The sequence below is a fragment of the Chelonia mydas genome, chromosome 11 (assembly GCF_015237465.2).
Source record: "Chelonia mydas isolate rCheMyd1 chromosome 11, rCheMyd1.pri.v2, whole genome shotgun sequence".
NCBI lineage: Eukaryota > Metazoa > Chordata > Testudines > Cheloniidae > Chelonia > Chelonia mydas.
Genome location: NC_051251.2, coordinates 11795293 through 11817022, shown reverse-complemented (window position 1 = coordinate 11817022; position 21730 = coordinate 11795293). Strand labels below are relative to the sequence as shown.

General features: G+C 41.4%; 1 protein-coding gene across 4 annotated transcripts; it reads left to right on the top strand.

Annotated features, from left to right (window-relative positions):
- Positions 1 to 3373: 3373 nt before the first annotated feature.
- Positions 3374 to 21403, top strand: CCDC14 (coiled-coil domain containing 14). 4 transcript variants are annotated; one of them, XM_037912526.2, is made up of 14 exons: positions 3415 to 3617; positions 8285 to 8340; positions 8859 to 8934; positions 9236 to 9308; positions 9400 to 9540; positions 9867 to 10112; positions 10230 to 10324; positions 11747 to 12326; positions 13314 to 13455; positions 16649 to 16728; positions 17955 to 18173; positions 18260 to 18392; positions 20106 to 20238; positions 20644 to 21403. In XM_037912526.2, exons 1-14 carry the CDS (start codon positions 3453 to 3455, stop codon positions 21088 to 21090), a joined length of 2586 nt encoding a protein of 861 aa, XP_037768454.2. In that variant the 5' UTR covers positions 3415 to 3452; the 3' UTR covers positions 21091 to 21403. The 4 variants fall into 4 exon arrangements, with proteins under 4 accessions (XP_027675261.3, XP_007057122.3, XP_037768454.2 ...); XM_027819460.3 differs by having other exon boundaries at positions 3374 to 3617; positions 11843 to 12326; positions 20106 to 21403; XM_007057060.4 differs by having other exon boundaries at positions 3407 to 3617; positions 20106 to 21403.
- Positions 21404 to 21730: the final 327 nt, after the last annotated feature.

Sequence of the window (21730 nt, the reverse complement as noted above, 5' to 3'; positions counted from 1 at the left end):
CCTTTTTTAAGGGAAGTATTATGTTTCCCCTTCTCCACTCCTCTGAGACCTCACCCATCCCCATGAATTCTCAAAGATAATTGCTAATGGTTCTGAGATTGCTTCAGCTGGTTCCTTAAGTACTCTTAATTCCCTGAAGTCCTGATGCTACTGTGAAGCTCACTTTCTATTTTTTTCTGTACACCACGTTCATCACCATAGTAGCCAAGTGCCTTCCAGTAGTGAATTAAGCAATGTGACTACACATCTGTCACATGTTGTTTGTTCTCTCATCTTCTCCCCACGGTAAGAAGCGTATGCAATGAAGTGTCTTTTTTTGATAGAGTTTAGAGTATTTTTTTTAAAATATACATGTTACTATGCATTTGTATGAGAAAAGTCAAGGGCAAATAAATGCATCTTTCACTTGGAGAAGAAGGTGGTGAGGTTTGTGACGGTCCTTAGTTGCTGAGAGAATTTGTTTCACAGTCCCAGAACTGCACAGCTGTTTTGTCTGGTAGAAGCAACGGTTACACTGTCCCATTTACAGTTGTGAATGGACCATAGAAAGGGCATGAATATGTATTTGTCTTACTATAATTTCATTTTCCTGAGTGGGGCAGCATATCAATTGTAAAACCATCAGTGCCAGGCCTACCTTACAAGGCCATCAATGCCATTCCCTAAAAGGATCCTCCCTTACCAGCATCTAGGATCTCCTACGAGGTCAATGCCCCTCTCTTCCCTTTTCCATTCCCAGCTACTGTTTTAAATGTATCTACTGATCTTTCAATTTCTGTAAAAATATTTGATTGCAATTTCACTGTAACCTCTATTCCACTAGGTGGCACTTGTTGTCTACATAAGGAGCCTGTAGCCTTCAGTTTATGGTATTGCCCAAGTAAATCATCTGTTCAGTGGCAATAAATAACTGATGACATCAGATTTTATATTTATTGCACAGTCCTTCCATCTCTCATGAAAATGCATTCACATTGGGTAACATCCTGCATCTCAATAGATATTAATTATATAGTTCTGTGTTTCTCAACCTTTTCAGGTTGGCAACCCTTTATTCAAAGTAAACAGAATATCACAACTCTACCTTACATTTACTATAAAAGTAAGAATTAAAAAAGTATCAAGGATAACAATAGTAACCCTATATAATTTATTTGTTTGTATGTGTCTGTGTAGGTTGACAGAGCATACTTGACTTTGAAATGTAAGGTGTGTGACCAATGGGGAAGTGAGATTTTTCTTTGCTTTAGATTGTAATAGAATTTGTAAGGCTTTCAATTAATAGCAGTTAACTCAAGCAATTAACTCAACACAAATTAACTTGATTTAAAAAATTAACTGTGATTAATCACAGTTTTAATTGCACTGTTAAACAATAACAGAATACCAATTTAAATTTATTATAAATATTTGGCTATTTTTCTACATTTTCAAATATATTGATTTCAATTGCAATGCAGAATACAAAGTATACAGTGATCACTTTATATTATTATTTGTATTACAAATATTTGTACTGTAAAGAAGATAAACAAAAGAAATAGTATTTTTCAATTCACCTCATAACAAGTACTGTAGTGCAATCTCTATCCTGAAAGTGCAATTTATAAAACTTTAGAGCCTACAAGTCCACTCAAGCCTACTTCTTGTTCAGCCAATCGCTAAGACAAACAAGTTTGTTTACATTTGCAGGAGATAATGCTGCCTGCTTCTTATTTACATCACCTGAAAATGAGAAAAGGTATATGCATGGCACTGTTATAGCCAGCATTGCAAGGTATTTATGTGCCGGATAAGCTAAATGTTTGTATGCCCCTTCATACTTTGACGAGTAGATTGCACTTTTTTATAGTGCAAATATTTGTAATGAAAAATAATAATATAAAGTGAGCACTCTACACTTTGTATTCTGTGTCGTAATTAAAATCAATATATTTGAAAATGTAGGAAAACATCCAAAATATTTATAATAAATTTAAAATGGTATTCTGTTGTTTAAGAGTGTGAATAAAAATGCAATTAATTGTGATTAATTTTTTTAATCTCACAATTCTTTTTCCGCTTGACAGCCCTAAAAATTTGCAATGGCTCACATCTGTCCGATTGCCTTTTGTGACACCCCCCAACAGCTTGCAATCCACCAGTTGAGAAAAATTGATAGCTCATCATGCTCTGATGTGTCCCCTGCACCACAAGGTAAAACAACTGCTATTTGCCAGAAGCTGGGAATGAGCGACAAAGAACTGATCACTTGATGATTGCCTGTTCTGTTCATTCCCTCTGGGGAACCTAACATTGGCCACTGTCCGAACACAGGATACAGGGCTAGATGGACCTTTGGTGTGACCCAGTATGTTATGTTCTAACAGTTGGTCACAAATCTTGAACGACTTCGCCCCCCCCCACCCCCCGCCAAACATTGGTTACACTTTACTGTGACTGCAAAGAAGTATCAGTTCAACAGTGGGACCTGTTCAAGAGAAAGTAACAACGTCCTTGTTAAAAGAAAAGGAGTACTTGTGGTACCTTAGAGACTAACCAGTTTATTTGAGCATAAGCTTTCGTGAGCTACAGCTCACTTCATCGGATACATAAAGTGGAAAATACAGTGAGATTTATATACACACAGACCATGAAAAAATGGGTGTTTATCATACACATTGTAAGGAGAGTGATCACTTAAGATGAGCTATTACCACAGGAGAGTGGGATGCGGGGAGAGAAAACCTTTTGAAGTGATAATCAAGGTGGGCCATTTCCAGCACATTTCCAGGAGTTAACAAGAACTTCTGAGGAACTGGGGGGGAGGGGGGGAATAAACAAGGGGAAATAGTTTTACTTTGTATAATGACTCAACTACTCCCAGTCTCTATTCAAGCCTAAATTAATTGTATCCAATCTGCAAATTAATTCCAATTCAGCAGTCTCTCCTTGGAGTCTGTTTTCGAAGTTTTTTTGTTGTCCTTGTTGTGAAAGCAACAGCCTGTCGCTTTTGCTGCAATTTACTAGGCGGGAAAGCTGCGCAGGGGCGGGACATTCCAGGAGGTCGAGTGGGGCCTGTGGGGTAATCTCTGAAAGGGGCGCCAGGAGCTGGGGGCGTGGGGCTGAGGGGCGCAGTGTCCTGAGGGAACCCGGAGCGGTTTAGCATTATGTGGTGAGGCAGCTCTGACTCAGAGGCCGTGTGGACCGGGCTCTGAGGACCAGACCGAGTCCCTGCCCTGCACAACAGTCAGCGAGCGCTCTGGTGACGCTCCCGCCGACTGAGTGAGAGAGCGAGCTGCTCTCTGACTTGGCCGGTTAGCCCGGCTTCTCTCTTATTATTGGTTCGCTGGGCCGTGGCCTCCACCAATCCTGACCCTGGTTTTCTGACTCCGCCCTATTCCGCAGCCCGCTCCGGCTGCCGCCGGCGCCGGGCACGGAGGGAGGGAGCCGGAAGAGGCGGGGCTGAGAGGATGACGGCTCCTCCCCTGCCGCGGCAGCCGTTGGGCCTGTCGGGCAAGTCGAGCTCGGATTGGCCGCGCGGTTCTGCCCTGGGGGATGGCTCGGTAGCTCCTCCCCCAGGCCGGGGATGGATGGACGGAGCGATGGCGAGGCCAGGCACCCTCCGGCATCACAAGGTACCAGCTGTGGGGGGCCGAGCGCTGGGGGTTGGGGTTTGGTCTCCCCTGGAGGTTGGGGGCTGGGCGCGGTGTATTCTCGCTCTGGGATCCTGAGGGGAAGGACTGTTATGGGGGGACTGGGCGCCTTCAGCGGCGGTTTAGGGGTCGCTTTCTCTGCGGGTTGAGGGCTCTGGGCGTCTGGGGCAGGGAATGGAGGGAGTCTCGTTTTCGGGGCTCCTGGGGGCTTGGAGGGGACTGGGTGGGCTCCCAGGTCAGGGGGTGGGGACTTTCCTCTGGGAGTTACTAGGGGTGGGGGGTTGGGAGGTGACTGGGCTCACGGGTCAGGGGAGCTCTCCTCTGGGGGTCACTACGGCTGTGGGGGGTTTGGGAGGTGACTGGGCTCATGGGTTGAGGGGGCTCTCTGGGGGACACTCACGGAGGTGACTGAGCTCATGGGGGCTCTTTGCTGGGGGTCACTCTGGGGGTTAGGAGATAACTGGCCTCACAGGTCAGAGGGGGACTCTCCTTTGGGAGTCACTAGAGATTTGGGGGAGGAGTCGGGAGGTGACTGGGCTCTCCAGGTGAGGGCTGTCCTCTGGGGGACACTAGGAATGCGTGGGGAGGGTTGGCAGCTGTCTGGCCCCACGAGTCATGGCAGGTGCTCTGGGGGACACTAGGGATGTGGCAGGGGATGGGTTGGGAGGTGACTGGGCTAACAGGTCAGGAAGGCTCTCCTCTGGGGGACACTCAGGGTGGGAGGGTTTGGGAGGAGACTGGGATCATAGGTTGGGGGAGCTCTCCCCTGGGGGAGTTGTCAGGTGACTGGGGACACTAGTGGGGGGTGGGGGAATTGGCAGGTGCCATCTCACAGTTCAGGGGCTCTCTTCTGCAGGGGTTGCAGGTGACTGGACTCATAAGTCAGGGGAACTCTTCTCTAGGAGTTACTAAAGGCAGGTGGTACTGGGAGCCTAGATGAGGGATGCAGGACTCCCCGCTTGTGAGTGCATGGGTGACTGAGCCTCTCCAGGAATAGTGCTTAGGTGACTCTTTGGAGCTCCCCTGGTTGGTGGGGGCTGGTGTCACTTCCCCCTACCCCTACCCTATTACCTGTTGTATTCAGTTCCTGCACAGGTGACTGCCAACAGCTGCTTTGCTTCACCTCTTGTTGGGGGTTGATTCCCAAAGTACATTTCCCTGCCTTGTGATCTGGGATATTGCAAAGTGTTACAACAGGACATCTGAAGTCTCCTTCCAACTTACTTGGGCTCTCAATCATTTAGATTCTCCCATTTTTGAGAGCCCAGGGTTGCTATCTGCCTATTTCAGAGTAGCAGCCGTGTTAGTCTGTATTCGCAAAAAGAAAAGGAGTACTAGGTGCCACTAGTACTCCCTTTTCTATATGCCTATTTGTGTCAGTCTTAAGGGGACAGAACTGTGTGAACAACATTCCCGTGTTCACATCACTAATTTGCCCAGTGATGTTGGATTTTTGTTTCCTAACATGAAGACATGTTGTCATGACATCACATTGCTATATGAAACTTGAGACATATTTGGGAGGTGAGGCAGATCTATGAAGATCAAGGGTAGTGTTGTGAATTTTGGGATGGGCTTCAGCCCTTGTGTGCGTAATCCATATTTGTTGTAGGCCTGATCCTGCAATCTTTATGCCAGTACCCTCATTGAGGTCAGTGAAATTATTTACATGAGTACCACACACACACACACTTAGGCCCTTGCTTGAAGTGGTCTTCTGCTATTAAATATTTCAGCTGCAAATATTTGAGCCATGGCAGCAGCTTATTGGTAAAAACTAGTGCTGTGCATTCAGTTGGAAAGAAGTGAATACTTTCTCCTTTGCAATATATTACAAAGCTCTTCACAGTCATGTTATATCACACCTTAAGCCTGTTACTGGTCTGGGTCTGAACTCTTATGAAAAGTCTATGGGATTTTTAATAAATGCAAGTAGTCAGGCCCTCAGTTTTACAATATCCACTAGCACCAATCTCAGGTATTGGTTCAGTACTGTCTTGCAGAGAAATGTTTTGGGGAATTACCAGCACTACTTTCTGTACCACTCTGGGTTTTTCATTGATGTCTCCCATTAAGGAATGAACTTGGCCTGATTTAGCTAAACTTATGAAATTTGACATATCAAAAGAAGATAAGGCTGTAGGCTATAGACAGTGACAGTGGTGCTAGAGGAAAGTGAAAGGGCTGTACTGAAATAACTTCTGTCCACAAAACAAACTGATATGTGTCTACACGTAAACACTGACCCTGTAGTTTATATGTGGGTGGACTGCTGCATCTGCACAGAGTGTCATGAAGTCAGTGAAGCTCCATGCATTCAGGACTCTACCTGTGCATTGTAAATTGCAGGATTGAGGCTCAGGCCTGGTCTATGCTATGGGGTTAGGTCGAATTTAGCCACGTTAGGTCGATTTAAAAATGACTGTGTCCACACAATCAACCCCGTTCCGTCAACCTCTAAAGGGCTCTTAAAATCAACTTCTGTACTCCTCCCCGACGAGGGGAGTAGCGCTAAAATCGACCTTGCTGGGTCAAATTTGGGGCAGTGCGGAAACAAATCGATGGTATTAGCCTCCAGGAGGTATCCCAGAGTGCTCCATTGTGACCGCTTGGGACAGCACTTTGAACTCTGATGCACTAGCCAGGTACACAGGAAAAGCCCCGGGAACTTTTGAATTTCATTTCCTGTTTGGTCAGCATGGCAAACTCAGCAGCACAGGTGACCATGCAGTCCCCCCAGAATCGTAGAGTGTAGAATGTTTCTACGCTCCCCCTATCATCCCCGTCCCTGAGGTTATTGCAGATTAGAAGGCAAAAAAAACGCACTCGCGATGATATGTTTTCCAAGCTCATGCAGTCCTCCCACACTGGTAGGACACAGCTTAATGCGTGGAGGCATTCAGTGGCAGAGGCCAGGAAAGAATTAAGTGAGCACGAAGAGTGGAGGCAGGACGCGATGCTCAGGCTAATGGGGGAGCAAACGGACAAGATGAAGCGTCTGTTGGAGCTCCAGGAAAGCCAACCAGAGCACAGACCCCCGCTGCATCCACTGTACAACTGCCTACCCTCCTCCCCATGTTCCATAGCCTCCTCACCCAGACGCCCAAGAACATGGAGGGAGAGGCTCCGGGCACCCAGCCACTGCACTCCAGAGGATGGCCCAAGCAACAGAAGGCTGTCATTCAAACAGTTTGATTTTTTTAGTGTGGCTACAATAAGCAATGTGGCCTTGTCCTTCCCTCTTCCCCCGCCCCACCCAGGCTACCGTGTCAGTTATCTCATTTTTTTTTAATTAATAAAGAAAGAATGCATGGTTTCAAAACAATAGTTACTTTATTTTGAAGGGGAGGGGGACTGGTTTACAGGGAATTAAAATCAACAAAGGGGGCAGGTTTGCATCAAGGAGAAGCACACACAACTGTCATACCGAAGCCTGGCCAGTCATGAAACTGGTTTTCAAAGCCTCTCTGATGCGCAGCACGCCTTGCTGTGCTCTTCTAATCGCCCTGGTGTCTGGCTGCTCAAAATCGGACACCAGGCGATTTGCCTCAACCTCCCACCTCGCCATAAATGTCTTCCCCCTTACTCTCACAGATATTATGGAGCACACAGCAAGCAGCAACAACAATGGGAATGTTGGTTGCGCTGAGGTCTGACCTAGTCAGCCAACAGCGCCAGCGAGCTTTTAAACATCCAAAGGCACATTCTACCACCATTCTGCACTTGCTCAGCCTATAGTTGAACTGCTCCTTACTACTGTCCAGGCTTCATGAGCCATGGGTGCAAGGGGTAGACTGGGGTAGGTGCGACTGTGTGGTCTGAATCTCTGTGAGATGAAACTTAAAGAAGAGAATGACCTGGAGTCTCTGGCTCCCATTTGGTGCTCTAAGAGGAGAATAACCATGTCTGTCCAGGCACCCCAATTGACCTCACTGAGGTCTGCCAGGAACACCCAGGAGATGTACGACAGCTATCAATCTTACTGCACAATCTGCTGCGAAGATAAAGAGTTGTGCTTTATAGCAATACAGTACCGCGTCTGCCAGCAGCACCCAGGAGATGTATGGTGACGGTGAGCTAAGCGGGCTCCATGCTTGCTGTGGTATGGCGTCTACACGGGTAACCCATGAAAAAAGGCACGAAACGATTTTCTGCCGTTGCTTTCACGGAGGGAGGGACAGAGGGATGGGGGCTGACGACATGTACCCAAAACCACCCGCAACAATGATTTTGCCCCATCTGGCATTGGGAGCTTAACCCAGAATTCCAGTGGGCAGTGGAGACTATGGGAACTCTGGGATAGCTACCCACAGTGCACTGCTCTGTAAGTTGATGCTAGCCACGATAGTGAAGATGCACTCTGCCGACTTAATGCACTTAGTGTGGACATACACAATCGACTGTATAAAATCGGTTTCTAAAAATCGACTTCTATAAAATCGACCTGATTTCGTAGTGTAGACATACCCTCAGTGGTCTTTGCTGTGTTCCCCCTCATTCCTTAAAAAATGTAAATTAGCCTTTTTAGACTTTATTTATTGTCTCAGATTTAGCAGTCCGATGGTATTTGGTATACTTCTATTATATTGTAAAAATAATTGAAATTAAAATAATATGTATTGGTCTATATTTGTGTAATAATTCAACAGGTACTGTCTTCTGGAAGGCTAACAGGAGCAGCTAAGTTAGCAAGTGGAAAAAAACAGTAAGAATTTAATCATTAATACTGTCTAGTGGTGTACCTGTAAGCATTCAAAACAGCCATACAAATCAAAAGCCAGCAACTCTTTGCGTTTATTAAATGTCAGCAACTCTTTGCATTTATTAAATATTAAGTCCCAACTGAAAGATGCTGCAAGTGGCAGATCCTGCTGTCCTTGGACAGGCAAAACGTCCATTGAAGTTAGTGGGAGTTTGGACTGTACAATGACTAGAGGGAAGATTAACCCCTTTAGCAAACAACGTGCCTTAGACTTCCATTTTGCATTTATGAAATATTAATTAAATTTCCCCCCTAGATTACTGAATGAATATGGGGACTAGTTACATGTAAGCTTTCTGAGTAAGGGCCAGTCCTACCCTAACATATGCTGGTAATGTCTGCTGCAGTTACTTGCTTATCTCATTACAGCATTTGGCTCTATTGTAAAGTGCAGCACATTGTGTATGTAGTTTTTTGTTATATATTTATAAGAGGAAGTAAACAGGGAATGTCTTTTTCAGGATTGGCTTAAGAAAAGCATGCAATTCTGATGTGGGCTCTGGCTACTCTCTCTATTCCAGCGACTCTGAGGATCAGGTAATTTGAGATGAATTGGCTCTCTTATACATGCAAATTAGAAATTAACTAAAATTACTGTAACATTAAATTCATTAGATAGAAACACAATACAATCTCTCAAATATAAATATAACAAATCAGTAAAAAAATTTCATTGATGGCATGTAAATAAATATGTGACTCAAACCCAGTCCAGAAATAACACTGACTCAAACACTTTCCAAATAGGAACACTTCTTGACTTTATTTCATTGCCCTTACTGGTTTTGTGTTACAATAAATCAGTGCCTGTATTCTGACTGCAACATTCTTTCTTCAGGTTGTAACTATACATAATGGGCTTGATCGCTGTGCAGCTTTACTGCAGGATATTTTGCAAAATGAGGCCACAGGTTGTACCTTATTGAAATTTTGAATTAAATTTTAGTTCCTGTAGGTCTCTTATTTATTTTGTTGAATGGCTTTTGTTTCAAATAACATTAGGAATGGAGACGGTAAATCGAAAACCAGGGAAAGTAACTTCTGTTAAGGCTACTATCAGGCCTATACTAGCCAAAGGAAATAGTTCAAAAAAGAAAGGACTGAAGAGAAATATTCTTGCTGCCCATATTCATAAAGAAATTGGTAAGCACTTGTCCTTGGTTTGGCCTTTACTTAAGCAATGTTTTCATCCATAACTGTTTTATTTCCTCAATAAATACGTGTTCACTGTTATCTCATCTGCAGAATTAATTAATGTGGTTATAATATTGTGCAACTTTTATTTTGGTTTTAAACTCTGGTTTAGTAAAATAAACTTACTATGGCTTGATTGTTTCTGTCAATTTTAATCAAATTAATCAATCCAAATGGGTTCATAGCATTTGATTCTTGATGTCAGGAATTTTCATGTAAGCATTTGTGTTAGTTTTCCTTTAGCACTATACAAACTTCAACTTTATTTTCTATAGTGCCGGTGTCAAATAGGAAAGCAGCGTCTTGTAATACACCTGCTGTTGACAAAGAGGGAGAACTTTCAAGCTCAGTACAAAATCAGCCTATTCAACCAATTCATGTGCCTTTTAATCAACACTCTCCTGTGATGCATCAAAAACTGTGTGAGCATGTGCAAACCCAAATGTCTCTGCTAACTGGCCAAGTTCCACCGAGCTGTAATGGAATTCCCACTGTACCTGCTTACCCTGTTTCAGATCCTGGTTAGTATGAATGTTATCGTATAGTTAGACACTATTTTGGGGGTTGTTTTTAGGTTTTTTTGGCAAGAAAAAAAATCTTTAAATTTAACAATGTTAGTTTTTGTGTATTTGTTTCAGGATATCAAAGTGTTACAGCATTTAATTATCGTTTACCTACCTCCACACCAAGTCTGTCCCCGCAGCATTCAGCTAATCCTTTACTCATTCAGTCTGTAAGTACACGTGATTTAAACTATAAATAAACATTTAAGTTAGTGTTGTCATCTTTGTCTTATTCTGTGGCTTTCATTTCTACTGAAATCTATACACTTTCTTGGCCTTAATAGGAAATTTTCCGAAGGAAAAAGAAATTCAGTGCATTTTATGTCTCATAAAATCTGTGATGAAAGTATAGATATGGTGGTGCTTATAATATATTATGTGATGTAAAGGTGATTCACAAATATATTGTTAGCAAGCATTGCTACTTATATTGTGCCTGCAGTAGACTCCAAAAATGAGGTAAGCGGCATGCCAGTGGGGGGGACTGTTCACTTCTGTTTGTTATGCTTATGTTTTTTTTAAGTTGAATTCTCCATTTCCCACCCCTTCCTGAGGAGGACTGATAGTTACTGATCAGTGTAACATCCCAATCTCACTGCACTGATGATTGTGTCATTAACCTAACCTTGAATATTTTAACCTATTAAAAACCACAGTGACTAGAAGTGCTAACGTGATCAGTGGAAAGTAGTGTAAAACCCATTGTTCTCAAATATGGTTTGTGTGTTAAAGCTTTGCATTTTAATATCCTTTTCTATTTCAGGGTACAACATTAAAAAAACAACAACAAAGCAAACCCCCTCCTGCAGTTTTGGGAAGTGTGGGAAGAGGGTTTACATTGCCCCTATAGTCAGATTGCGGGTGCCACCACTGTTCCATAGCTAGCATGATCTTCAATCAACACTCTATGGGATATCATCTCATTTGCTAGAAGTTTTGGACTGGGGGAAGTCTGTGCTTCACAGATCGAAAAAAACACTATGTAAAATTAAGTTATTGTTAGAAATGTGCTGACTGTCTTCTTATGTTGTTCGTAGCATTCAGCACATACGTTTATAGTATATTAGTCAAAATGCCAAAATACAGAAAAATATTGACTTGTACACAATATGTTTATTTTCCTCTGTGTCTGTGGGTACCAGCAATGAATACTAGTTATAAAGATAGGGAAAGTAAGGAAATATATCAGGAAGATTCTTACAAGCACGCTGAAAATGAATTCCCACCCCAAGAAAACAGACTCCTTTTGTCCCTCCCCAATATAAAAAGATGAAAACATCAATTTAGCTCTATTGCTGAATTACAGATAACATTTAAGATCAGACCAACTAGTCTTATTGGTAATCCTAACTATATTTGCCTTTTAACTGAAATGCAGTTAAAAGGCAAATATGCCTTTAATGAAAGGTCATACACTGCAGCCTGAATGAATTTGAGTACTATTTTAACTGTTTTTTAAATGACAAACAGTGAGCAACACCACATTAAATAAGATTGGCTTCCAAATGTTGAAAGAAACCTCACTACTACATTTAGGTGCCATGAAAATACAAATAATAATAATTTGTTTAATATGTATATTCTCTGTTTAGGGTGTTCCTGCTGACAGTTACAAGCAGTGTGCACCACAAGCAGGAGGAACTGTGTTTTTCCCTGGAGTTTCTGCTACTGCTTCTATTTCTTCACAGGCACAGTCTGTCACCACTGGTCCTCAGATGACACCCTGTGCACCAGTAGCTGTGCCAAATAATTCCACAGCATCTACATTTCTTCCAGCATTTTATGGCAGCGAGGTGATTTCAAACCAAGGAAATCATGAGCAACGGGTAAAGGAGGCAGACTTGATAAGATGTATACAAGCTCACCTGGCTCTCTTAGAACCACATGAAGCAGAGAGTGACAGAGTTGGTCAGAAGTACCAGAAGTTTGATCCAGCACAGTCCAAGGTCTCAGATACCAAAGAAGAGGAAACCGCTGAGGAACATAGTGAGGGTACTACCAGTGAAGAAGAGGACTTGAATGCAGTTGACATAGCACCAGTGAGGGAGACAAGCTGTCAGACAAGTTTTGACAAAGTTTTAAAGCCTAAAAAAGCAAGCCCAGAAAAAACAGCCCAAAAAGTTAAAACAGTAAAATATCTTTTGGGAGAGCTCAAGGCACTGGCAGACCAAGGTAAAAATGTTTTTATCAGCACAGTAGAATATATATCACACAGGTGCTATGCTACATGAATGGATATTCTTAGAAATCCATAATATACCATTGTGTGATGAATTACTGTAATTCAGATGTTACAAAATTACAATGTGCAATAGTTTTCTTTTTAATAGAGCTGTATGTTTTGATCTGAAGGAAGATAAAGTGAGTGTTTCAATGTGTGTCTGAGATCTTAAAATTGTTATAGCAATTAGTAAAAGTAGTGTTTTCATTCTGCGTACAGTCTGTGGGAAAGCTCTGCTCTTACACTTCCCAGAAGAGGTGATCGGGGAGTGGTGTGGAAAGGTTCTAAAAGATTTCCCTTCAGAGATCAGTTGGAAGGATGGTGGCTGTGATTTAACGGGGATCTAGACCAATGGCTCTCAATCTTTCCATATTACTATATCCCTTTTAGGAGTCTGATTTGTCTTGCATATCCCCAAGTTACACCTCACTTAAAAACTACTTGCTTACTAAATCGGACCTAAAAATACAAAAAAGTGTCACTGCACTATTATGGAAAAATTGCTTACTTTCTCATTTTTACCATATAATAAATAAATCAATTGGGATATAAATACTGTACTTACATTTCAGTGTATAGTATAAAGAGCAATATAAACAAGTCATTGTCTATATGAAATTTTAGTTTGTACTGACTTCACTAGTGCTTTTTATGTAGCCTGTTGTAAAACTAGGCAAATATTTAGATGAGTTGATGTACCCCCTGAAAGACCTCTGTGTACCCCCAAGGGTACATGTACACCTGGTTGAGAACCACTGATCTAGACCATACTTCACAGCCAAATAGTAATTTAAGAAGTGCAAATAAAGAGGGGTAATTTAAACATTAAAAACTCTACACATCTTAAAAGGTAATAGAATTTATGTTCAGCCATCTCATAAATTGCTTAATTGTGTATATATATGCAGCTGTTTTGTGTTTAATTTTTTTTCTTATAGATGATTCTGAAATATTGAGGCTAATACATGAGGTAGAAGACTGTGTTTCATTACTGCCAGCAGTAGTTGGAAGTACCAATGTACAAGCTGAAATAGCACTTGCTATACAACCTCTTAGAAGTGAAAATGCCCAGTTGCGTAGGTCAGTAAACATTCAACGAGTGAGCAACCTATTTCAAAAATATGTATGGTGTTAGCTAACTTCATTGTTATAAATTGCATGTTGTAGTATAGTTACAGTGTATTATTCTTTGATCACATTTTTGTTTTCTGTTGTCTATATTGTGTTCACATGCAGGGGTTTTGTTTATACTATGCTTTGTATGCTATATTGCTTCTGAAAAAAATCTTTAAGGTATTTATATTTGGTGCATGGATATTTGAACAAGCTTCTTGCTACCGATGAATAGGAATGTTTTACTTCTTCCATCAGTTTTCCTAACTGAATGATGGTCTCTTGTTGAAACGCAGCACTGAGTCAGGTGGTCTATCTCTGCCATGGACTAGCTCTGTGACTTTAGGTAAATCACTTAACCTAACTGTATTGAGTGCATTAGTCTGCCCCAGAGAGGTATAAATTCTAATTCGCACAGGATGGCATGCACTAACTGGCTCCTGTGGAACCTGGTGGCATGCACTAGAAGTTCCCTAGTGTGTGTGTTAATGTAGGACTGTTTGAAACAGCAGTTTCACCTATTCGTAAAATAAAATATTAGCCTAGAGAAGTACTGTAAAGTTGAATCCACTGTTTATAAAGTGCTTTGCAATTTTCAGCTGAGAAGTGCAATACAATTGCAAAATTGAATGAAAAGTTGACATTTCAAATTAGAACTCAAATAAAGCATTTTGACTGCAGGCAACAGATTTCACAATGTTTAATATAGATAGGATAGATGTTCTCAGTGTTACCTTTGAAATTATTGTGCTTCGAGCTCCAGTAGAAGGGATGGAATTTTGGAACCGGAAATACCAATTGTGTTAGAAGTCCTTTGGAAAAGGTGAGCGTGCATCTGTCTAGGAGCAGCAGACTACAAATAGGTTTGGCAGCATTCAATTTTAATTGATGTGTCAGTAAACATTGATTTCAGCTGACATGCTGAAACTGACACACACAAAAATTGATCAGTAACAGTGTAGGAGGTTCCCCCACCACTCCCCCTCCCCCCCAACTCCATTTTGCACCTGCAGAGATTGGGTGTCACCGGCCCTGTAACAGGTCAGAGAGCTCTCTGCAGCCCTGCTATCATGGCCAGACTCCCTCATTCCATGACAGCAGAGCTGCACAGCGATCCCTGTGCTGCTGCAGAGCAGGTGACATCCAATTCCTGCAGGTGCAAGGAAGGCTGTGGTCCTGGTTGAGCAGAGACCTCCAGCCAGGACTGCAAGGAATAGGAAGAGGGTGAGCACCTGGCTGCAGGAGAGACCACCTGCTGCTGAATGGCTTTTTCCCTGGGCAGGAACCATTCAGTGGTGGGGTGGCCTCCCCGGCATCCAGGGCTCATCTTCCTCCTTGTGGCCCTGGCCGGGGGGTCTCCGTTCTGCCCAGCCAGAACTACAAGCCTTCCCCACACCTTATGCCTGCCAGGGATCAGGTGTCTGCAGCTCTGTTGTCATTGACCCACTCACCAGCTGGCAGTGTCAGAGGTCTGACAGTGGGGTTGCAGAGGGTTCTCTTCACAGCCATGGGGCCACTGCTGCCCAATCCCTGCAGATATAAGGTGCAGGGAACGCTGCAGTCCTGACGAGGCAGAGTAGAGACCTCTGGCCAGGGCTGCGAGAAGCTGCAGGGAAGGCCTCCCTGCTGCTGAATGACTCCAGGCTGGGGATAGAGCCATTCAGCAGCAGTGTGGCCTCCCCCCTGTGACCAGGGCTTGTCTTACTTCTGGTAGTCTTGGTCAGGGATCTCTGCTCTGCTGAACTAGAAGTGCAGTCTCCCATTCACCTTGCATCCAGTTGTCTTGGACTGCTCAGCTGTGCAGGGAGTCCTCTGCAGCCCTACTGTCAGTGCTGCCCCAACCCCACCCTTAATCCTCCTTAATTTCCAGTTAAAATACATTAAAAATCCTTAAAAATAAAATTGATATTAACTATCAAGATTAGAAAAAAATAAAAACTGAGTTTTGCCAAGTCTAACTATAAAAGTTCTGCTACATGTTTTTGTCTATATGTGAAAGCATAGTGACTGTAATTTAGCCTATCTCTGGAGAATCCAGGAGGAATATAACTTTTAAATATCCTCTTTGTTGAACAATTGCTGCTTGTTCTTAGACATTAGTGCAGGGGAGGGCAAACTATGGCCCGTGGGCTGGATCCGGCCCATCCGAGCTTTCAATCTGGCCTGCGGGATTGCCAGCCCTGTGGCGTAGCGGGGCTAAGGCAGGCTCCCTGCCTGCCTTGGCCTTGCGCCGCTCCCAGAAGTGGCCGGCACCATGTCCCTGCGGCCCCTGGGGGAGGAAGGAGGAGTGTGCTACATGCACTGCCCTTGCCTGCAGGCGCCGCCCCCCGCAGCTCCCATTGGCAGGGAATGGGGAACCGCGGCGAATGGGAGCTTCGGGGATGGTACCCGCAGGCGAGGGCAGTGTGCGCTGGAGCTGCCTGCCCCACCCCCAGGAGCTGCTGCTGGACATGCTGGCCACTTCCAGGAGTGGCGCAGGGCCTGGACAGGCAGGGAGCCTGCTTTAGCCCTGCTGCATGCTACTGCCACCCCGGAGCCGCACGAGGTAAGCAGCGCCGGACTGGAGCCCGCACCCCAAACCCCTCCTGTAGTTTATCTTATTAACTGATCTCTAACCGTAACAGCATAACAAGGGTCTAGATAATGCTTTCCCAAAGTATGCGGAAAAGGATGTTGAGAACTAGGAGGGAGTATTATTTTCTGTGTGTATTTTTCCATTTGAAACCTATTGCCATCTTTTCTCAGGACTGACCTTTTTTCTAGAAGTACCAGTGGGTACTCTAACTTCTAAACTGCAGGTCCCAAGTAGTTAGCATGCATATGTCTTTAGACAGTCTGTTCTCAAATGCAGAAAGAATCTCTTTTCAGGATACATGCTTAATGTAAAAGTAGACACCCCTTTCCTCTGAGCTAAAATGGAGCAAAGTTACCATGATTTTTGAAAAGAGCTCGTTCAGCTAAAGAAAGGTGGAAATGCAAACTTTGACAAAATAGATTATTAAAACTTTTTTTTAACTTCCAAAATTAAAAACATTTTTGTTACGGTTCTATTCTAATTAAATTAGCAAATTTTCATTTACAAACCAATTTCGATATTCAACCTTTTGAACTTACTCTGTATTTGGACTTTCTCCATTTATGCTTTATCATTCACATTTAGGAGATTAAGAATATTGAACCAGCAACTCCGGGAGCGAGAGAGAGCTGAAAAGGAATCCAGCCTGGATTGCAACTTTGAATGCAAGTGTATATTGCAAGTGATGGTGTGGGAAATGGGGGTAAAGATTTTAGCTCCATTGAACTCAGTAGAGCACCACGCAGACAGTGGGATCCTCCTGTGCAGCTCCAGTATAGGATTTGGAACTGTATCCTTACTATAGTGAGGATGAGACACCAGACAACTGATGGGTATAAAGCAAACCTCCTTGTATCTTGCAAAGGTTCCTACTTTTATCTGCAAACAAAGGTCACATTATAACAGAGTTTTTGAACTACATAACTCAGTGCATAAGGCATCTGATATTAGAGTCTGACTTTAAAGTAGAAGGGCAGTTTTCCTCTATCTTCCTTTGGGAGAACTGGGCAAAAAACCCACAGCACATCATTACATGACAATTGCAGCTTATCTGCTGTGAATTAATGTGACAGTGGGTAACGTTACCATGACACCCATCTAAAAATATTTTACTAAGCTGTGGGGAAAGAAGGGAAGGCAATACCACTTTGCAAAATTATACGTGCAAGTTCAGTACTGTACTCAAAGTACAAGTACAGAATTGAATAACTAATTTAATTGCATGTTTTAAATATAGAAAACTGCACTCCACATTCTATCACTGTGATAATGGGGACTATTATCCGCACAGGCTTGAAGTTTTAGGCCCTAGTCTTGTAGTGAGCTGTGTGCAAGTGTATTGAAGTCTCTCCGGCTCTGTATGGATGTACTCATGCTCATGTCACTGCAGGATCAGGGCCTTAGATATCACTGTGAGCAATACCAAGTCTTGTGGTCACTTTTTAAAGAGAAAATTAATCCTTAAATATTTTATTGTAGGTAGCTTGTCATAGGATATGAGACAACATTTTTTTATTTTGATGAAAATAGTGTTGCGTTATCTTGGTGATAGGTGCAAATACATCAGTTACAATGTTCTTTATATCTTGTCATTCCAGTACAGGATAATGGGATTTAAAGATTTAGCACTAATAAAAATCTTTCCAAATACACCACTTAAAAACATGTAAAATATCTACTGGTAGCTGAAGAGAATTCTTTCTCTACAGTTTTGATTTATGCTTATATTCACACAGAACTTCTGACTGTAACATAATAAATATTGTAATCTGTTGTTCTAAATTTCTAAGAATTTGAATGATGATTTCGGCTTTAATAATTACAAATTACATTTCTTTTGGGCATAGAAATGAAACATTTAAAAAAACTTGCTTTGTTTCTCTTCCTATAGTAGTTTCACTACAATCCCTGAATACGACACTCCAGAGTCAACTCAAGGAATCTTTAAAGGGCCTTGAATCACTGCACAATAAAAATGAAGAACTGCTTAAAATAATCGAAAACCAGAAAGAAGAAAATAAACAGTTTGCAAAAGTTATCCAGGAGAAAGATAAAGAACTGCTTGAAAACAAACAGCAGTATGACATTGAAGCTACAAAGCTGAAAATTGGTGCGTGTTTTGAACTGACTTGATTTTTTCATTTGGTGCTTTTACATTTAAAAAAAGACTAAATAAAATTGTACTTGGCATTTTAGAAGTGGATGAGGCACTGGCAAACGTGAAGAGCTTCCAGTTTAAGTTGGAAGCCTCGGAAAAAGAAAATCAGATCTTGGGCATAACATTACGTCAACGTGATGCAGAAGTGAACAGACTGCGTGAATTGACTCGGTAATATTGGTCACACAGTTTTTCTACTTGACATTTCTTCCTTATTTTGAATTATTGAAACAATGTTAAAATAATACTGCAGTCTCTCCCTATATTGTCTTTGTGTTAACTTTGTGTTAAGGTCTAGTCCTAAAGATCTTATAGCCTATCTGTGAGTCTTGCAATTTATTTACTCTTTCTAGAGCCTAGAAACCCCAGTCAGGGAGCAGGGCTATACTGATGCTGTACAATCAGATAACAAAGACAATAGTCCCTCCTCTAGACAGCTTACACTAAAGGGGTCAGAAAGTAAACAGCTAGACAAGATAAACATGTGGGATGGGTTGTGTCAGATGATGGAACAATAAAACTAATAATTTAGCATAAAAGCAGAATTTTTGGCTTCCCCTTTTCTAACTTATGCAATAGTTAGAAATAACTAACTGTCATGTCAGGTAGGTCAAATGCCACATGCTGTATTCATGGGAGAAGGCAATGACCTTGTTTGTGTCTCTAGTCGTGGCTACCCAGGTGATCCTTCCCTAGGACCTGCAGCGTTTGGGAACTAGTTCTGCAGCCTGTTTGAAGGGGAGGCAGTCTCCCTTTTCTTTGTGAAAAGACCTGGGATAAATCTTCCTGAGAAGAACCTTGCAGATACTCTCCCTTGTGGGCCCACAATTAGTTTTCCTGTGGGAAGAAACGATCTCTCTCTGTTAAAGACACACTTAAAATGAAATTTATGACTAGATTTCCTTCATTTTTGAGAGCCTTAGATCCTGAGTGAAGCTGCCTTAATCACATATATTTTGTGAAGTTATTTTATGTTTTTTTTTTTTATGAGTTCATGGTGGCAAGATTTGGAGCTTCACAATCTTTTGTACACCTATATTGTGTGGTTCTGATAATAGATCTCTCTAGTTACTTGACTTGTTTTGGATTATTTATATTTTACTGATGTGTACTAGAAGTTTTACTATTCAGTTGGGTTATCCAAAATTCAAATTTTACCAGCCCCCATAATAGTGTACAGTATTTTCCTTACAGTGTATATACACCTTACATATTTTCCTGTAACTATACTAACTGCTGACCACCAGATGGTGATAGCCATATGTACATGTAATGAGCTGAGTCTTCATTTGTCTTGGCATAGAAAGCAGAAAATGAGTAACTGTGATTGCCCTTTTCTATTTCTGTATTTAAATATTTACTTAAGCATTGTATACAAGTTAAAGGAAGCATTTTTTCCAAATTGCTTTCAAAAGCAGACCTCCATATCTTAACACAGACTTTGAAAATCATAGAATCGTAGTACTCGAAGGGACCTCAAGAGGTCATTTAGTTCAATCCCCTGCACTTATGGCAGGACTAAGAATTATCTAGACCAAAATCAGTTATACTGTATCCTCCAGTTACTTTATAATGTTAAAGTTCTCTTGTCTTAAAGTCATTTAATCTTCTCTTCATAAGGGCACATAGGTGAGAAAGAACCTTATTGCTTGCTATTAATTTCAAAGGTACATTTCATTGAATTGAAGAATGACACTCAATAGAACTTGAGTAGTTTAAAATTTGTATTGATTTTTTTTGTGCTGTCTTGTGGAATATGAATTAGGTTTTTAAAATGATCATTGCAATCTTAAATTGATAAGTATATCTAAATATTAAATTTTAAATATGGTTTATGAAAAGTCATTATACATAGTGGATGACCTAATGAATTGCTCTTAACAGAACCTTGCAGAGCAGCATGGCCAAGCTTCTCTCTGACCTCACTGTAGACCATGTTAGACACAGACCTGAAAAAGGTCTTACAAAATCTCTTCTGGAAGACTATGAGAAACAGCTGAAACCCAACCCATTCCCTGTAAGTACTTCCATAATGAGTTACCTCAAAAAATTAGAAAGTGATCAAATTTTGACAAATACAGAACTTCAATTTTCAAATAAAACTGGAGAATTGGAAATGCCAGGTCTAGCCTGTGAAAAGTTTGTTGCTGAAGGATCTTATAAAAAAAGTACACTCTTAGCAGAGGAAATAACAGCTCAAAGAATTCTTCCTACTCTATCAAAGCAAGATACAGAAACAATTAGTGATTCTGGGACTTTAACAAAGGAAGAACACAAACTGGATGAGACCATTTATATTCCATTGACTAGCAGTGTCTCTAAAAAACAGTCATTGATATCTGAAAGAAAAATGTGTGCACAACACCAGGTCAGTGAGGCTTCCAAGAATTTGAACTATAACTGTGGCCTCTCTGATTCTCAGAAGCAGAATGGATTTGGGATGTTGGATGATAAAAAGATTTTTGATAAAATCAATGGTGGCTACGACTTGAGAAAGACAATAGAAAATACATCTGAAACCACAGGGAAGACAACTGAGCTGGAAGGAGACAAGCTCCTAGTAAGGCCAAAAGAAATAACTGGAACTGCTAAAGATTTTACAGACAAATCAGCTAGACCTCAGTCTGGTAAATACCTTTACACTTGCATGCCACATCAAAAGGAGAATTTTCAGAAAAAAGGCACTGAAATGTCTGACTCTAGTTTCTGTACTTTTGACTGCATGTCAGGAAAATCTGAATGGAGCATGTCTTCCTTCTCAACATTTACTTCACGAGATGAAGAAGACTTTAAAAATGGGCTAGCAGCCTTGGATGCCAACATAGCTAGATTACAAAGGACTTTGCAGACTGGCATTATGAAACAGTGAATGAGGAAACTAAAGACTGTATTTTGTTCAGATAATTGTTAGGGTTTTTTTTAGTAATTTAATATGATGTATCGTTTTTGGAATGTCAATATTTGTATTGTCTTTTTGTATAAAATGGCTGGTTCCTAGCAGTTAAATTATGACTGGAATTTATTTTCTTAGTTAATGAATTAAGGTGCTATTTCCCTTGTGAAAACTATCATAATTAGTGCAAGGGAAGAGTTTATTTAAAATTCCTAAATGCAGACATTAAAATTAAGTTTTATACTGTAGGCAATAAAACCTTTTTCTATTAAATGGTGGATGAAATATTCGTTTGGTTTCAATATACTTTTCAAAGTAGTAAGTAGTTTATATTCAGATAAAATCTAATATCTCATTAAGTCATTAAGATGACATGAGTCAGAAAGTGACCTCCCTGGCTTTTGTGAGAAATAGTCACAACTTGAACTTTATTTTTAAAAATGAATAGTATATTCAATGTTACATGCTAGTGACCAAATCCAGTCAAGTGGAAAGTTAGTAGGAAGAACATCCCATCTCAATATAAAGCATAACTTTGATCAGCACAGAATGTACTTTGCCATTCTCTTCATACAGTAGATTTTTGTGGCTAAACATAGACCAAATGCTACTCTGC

What these genes read in the sequence shown, in the direction of transcription:
- CCDC14 (XM_007057060.4), top strand. Translation starts at nt 3,453, where the DNA reads ATGACGGCTCCTCCCCTGCCGCGGCAGCCGTTGGGCCTGTCGGGCAAG. An exon ending in TTACCCTGTTTCAGATCCTG is followed by an intron (nt 10,113 to 10,229) that starts GTTAGTATGAAT and finishes TATTTGTTTCAG; the next exon opens with GATATCAAAGTGTTACAGCA. An exon ending in CAAGGCACTGGCAGACCAAG is followed by an intron (nt 12,327 to 13,313) that starts GTAAAAATGTTT and finishes TTTTTCTTATAG; the next exon opens with ATGATTCTGAAATATTGAGG.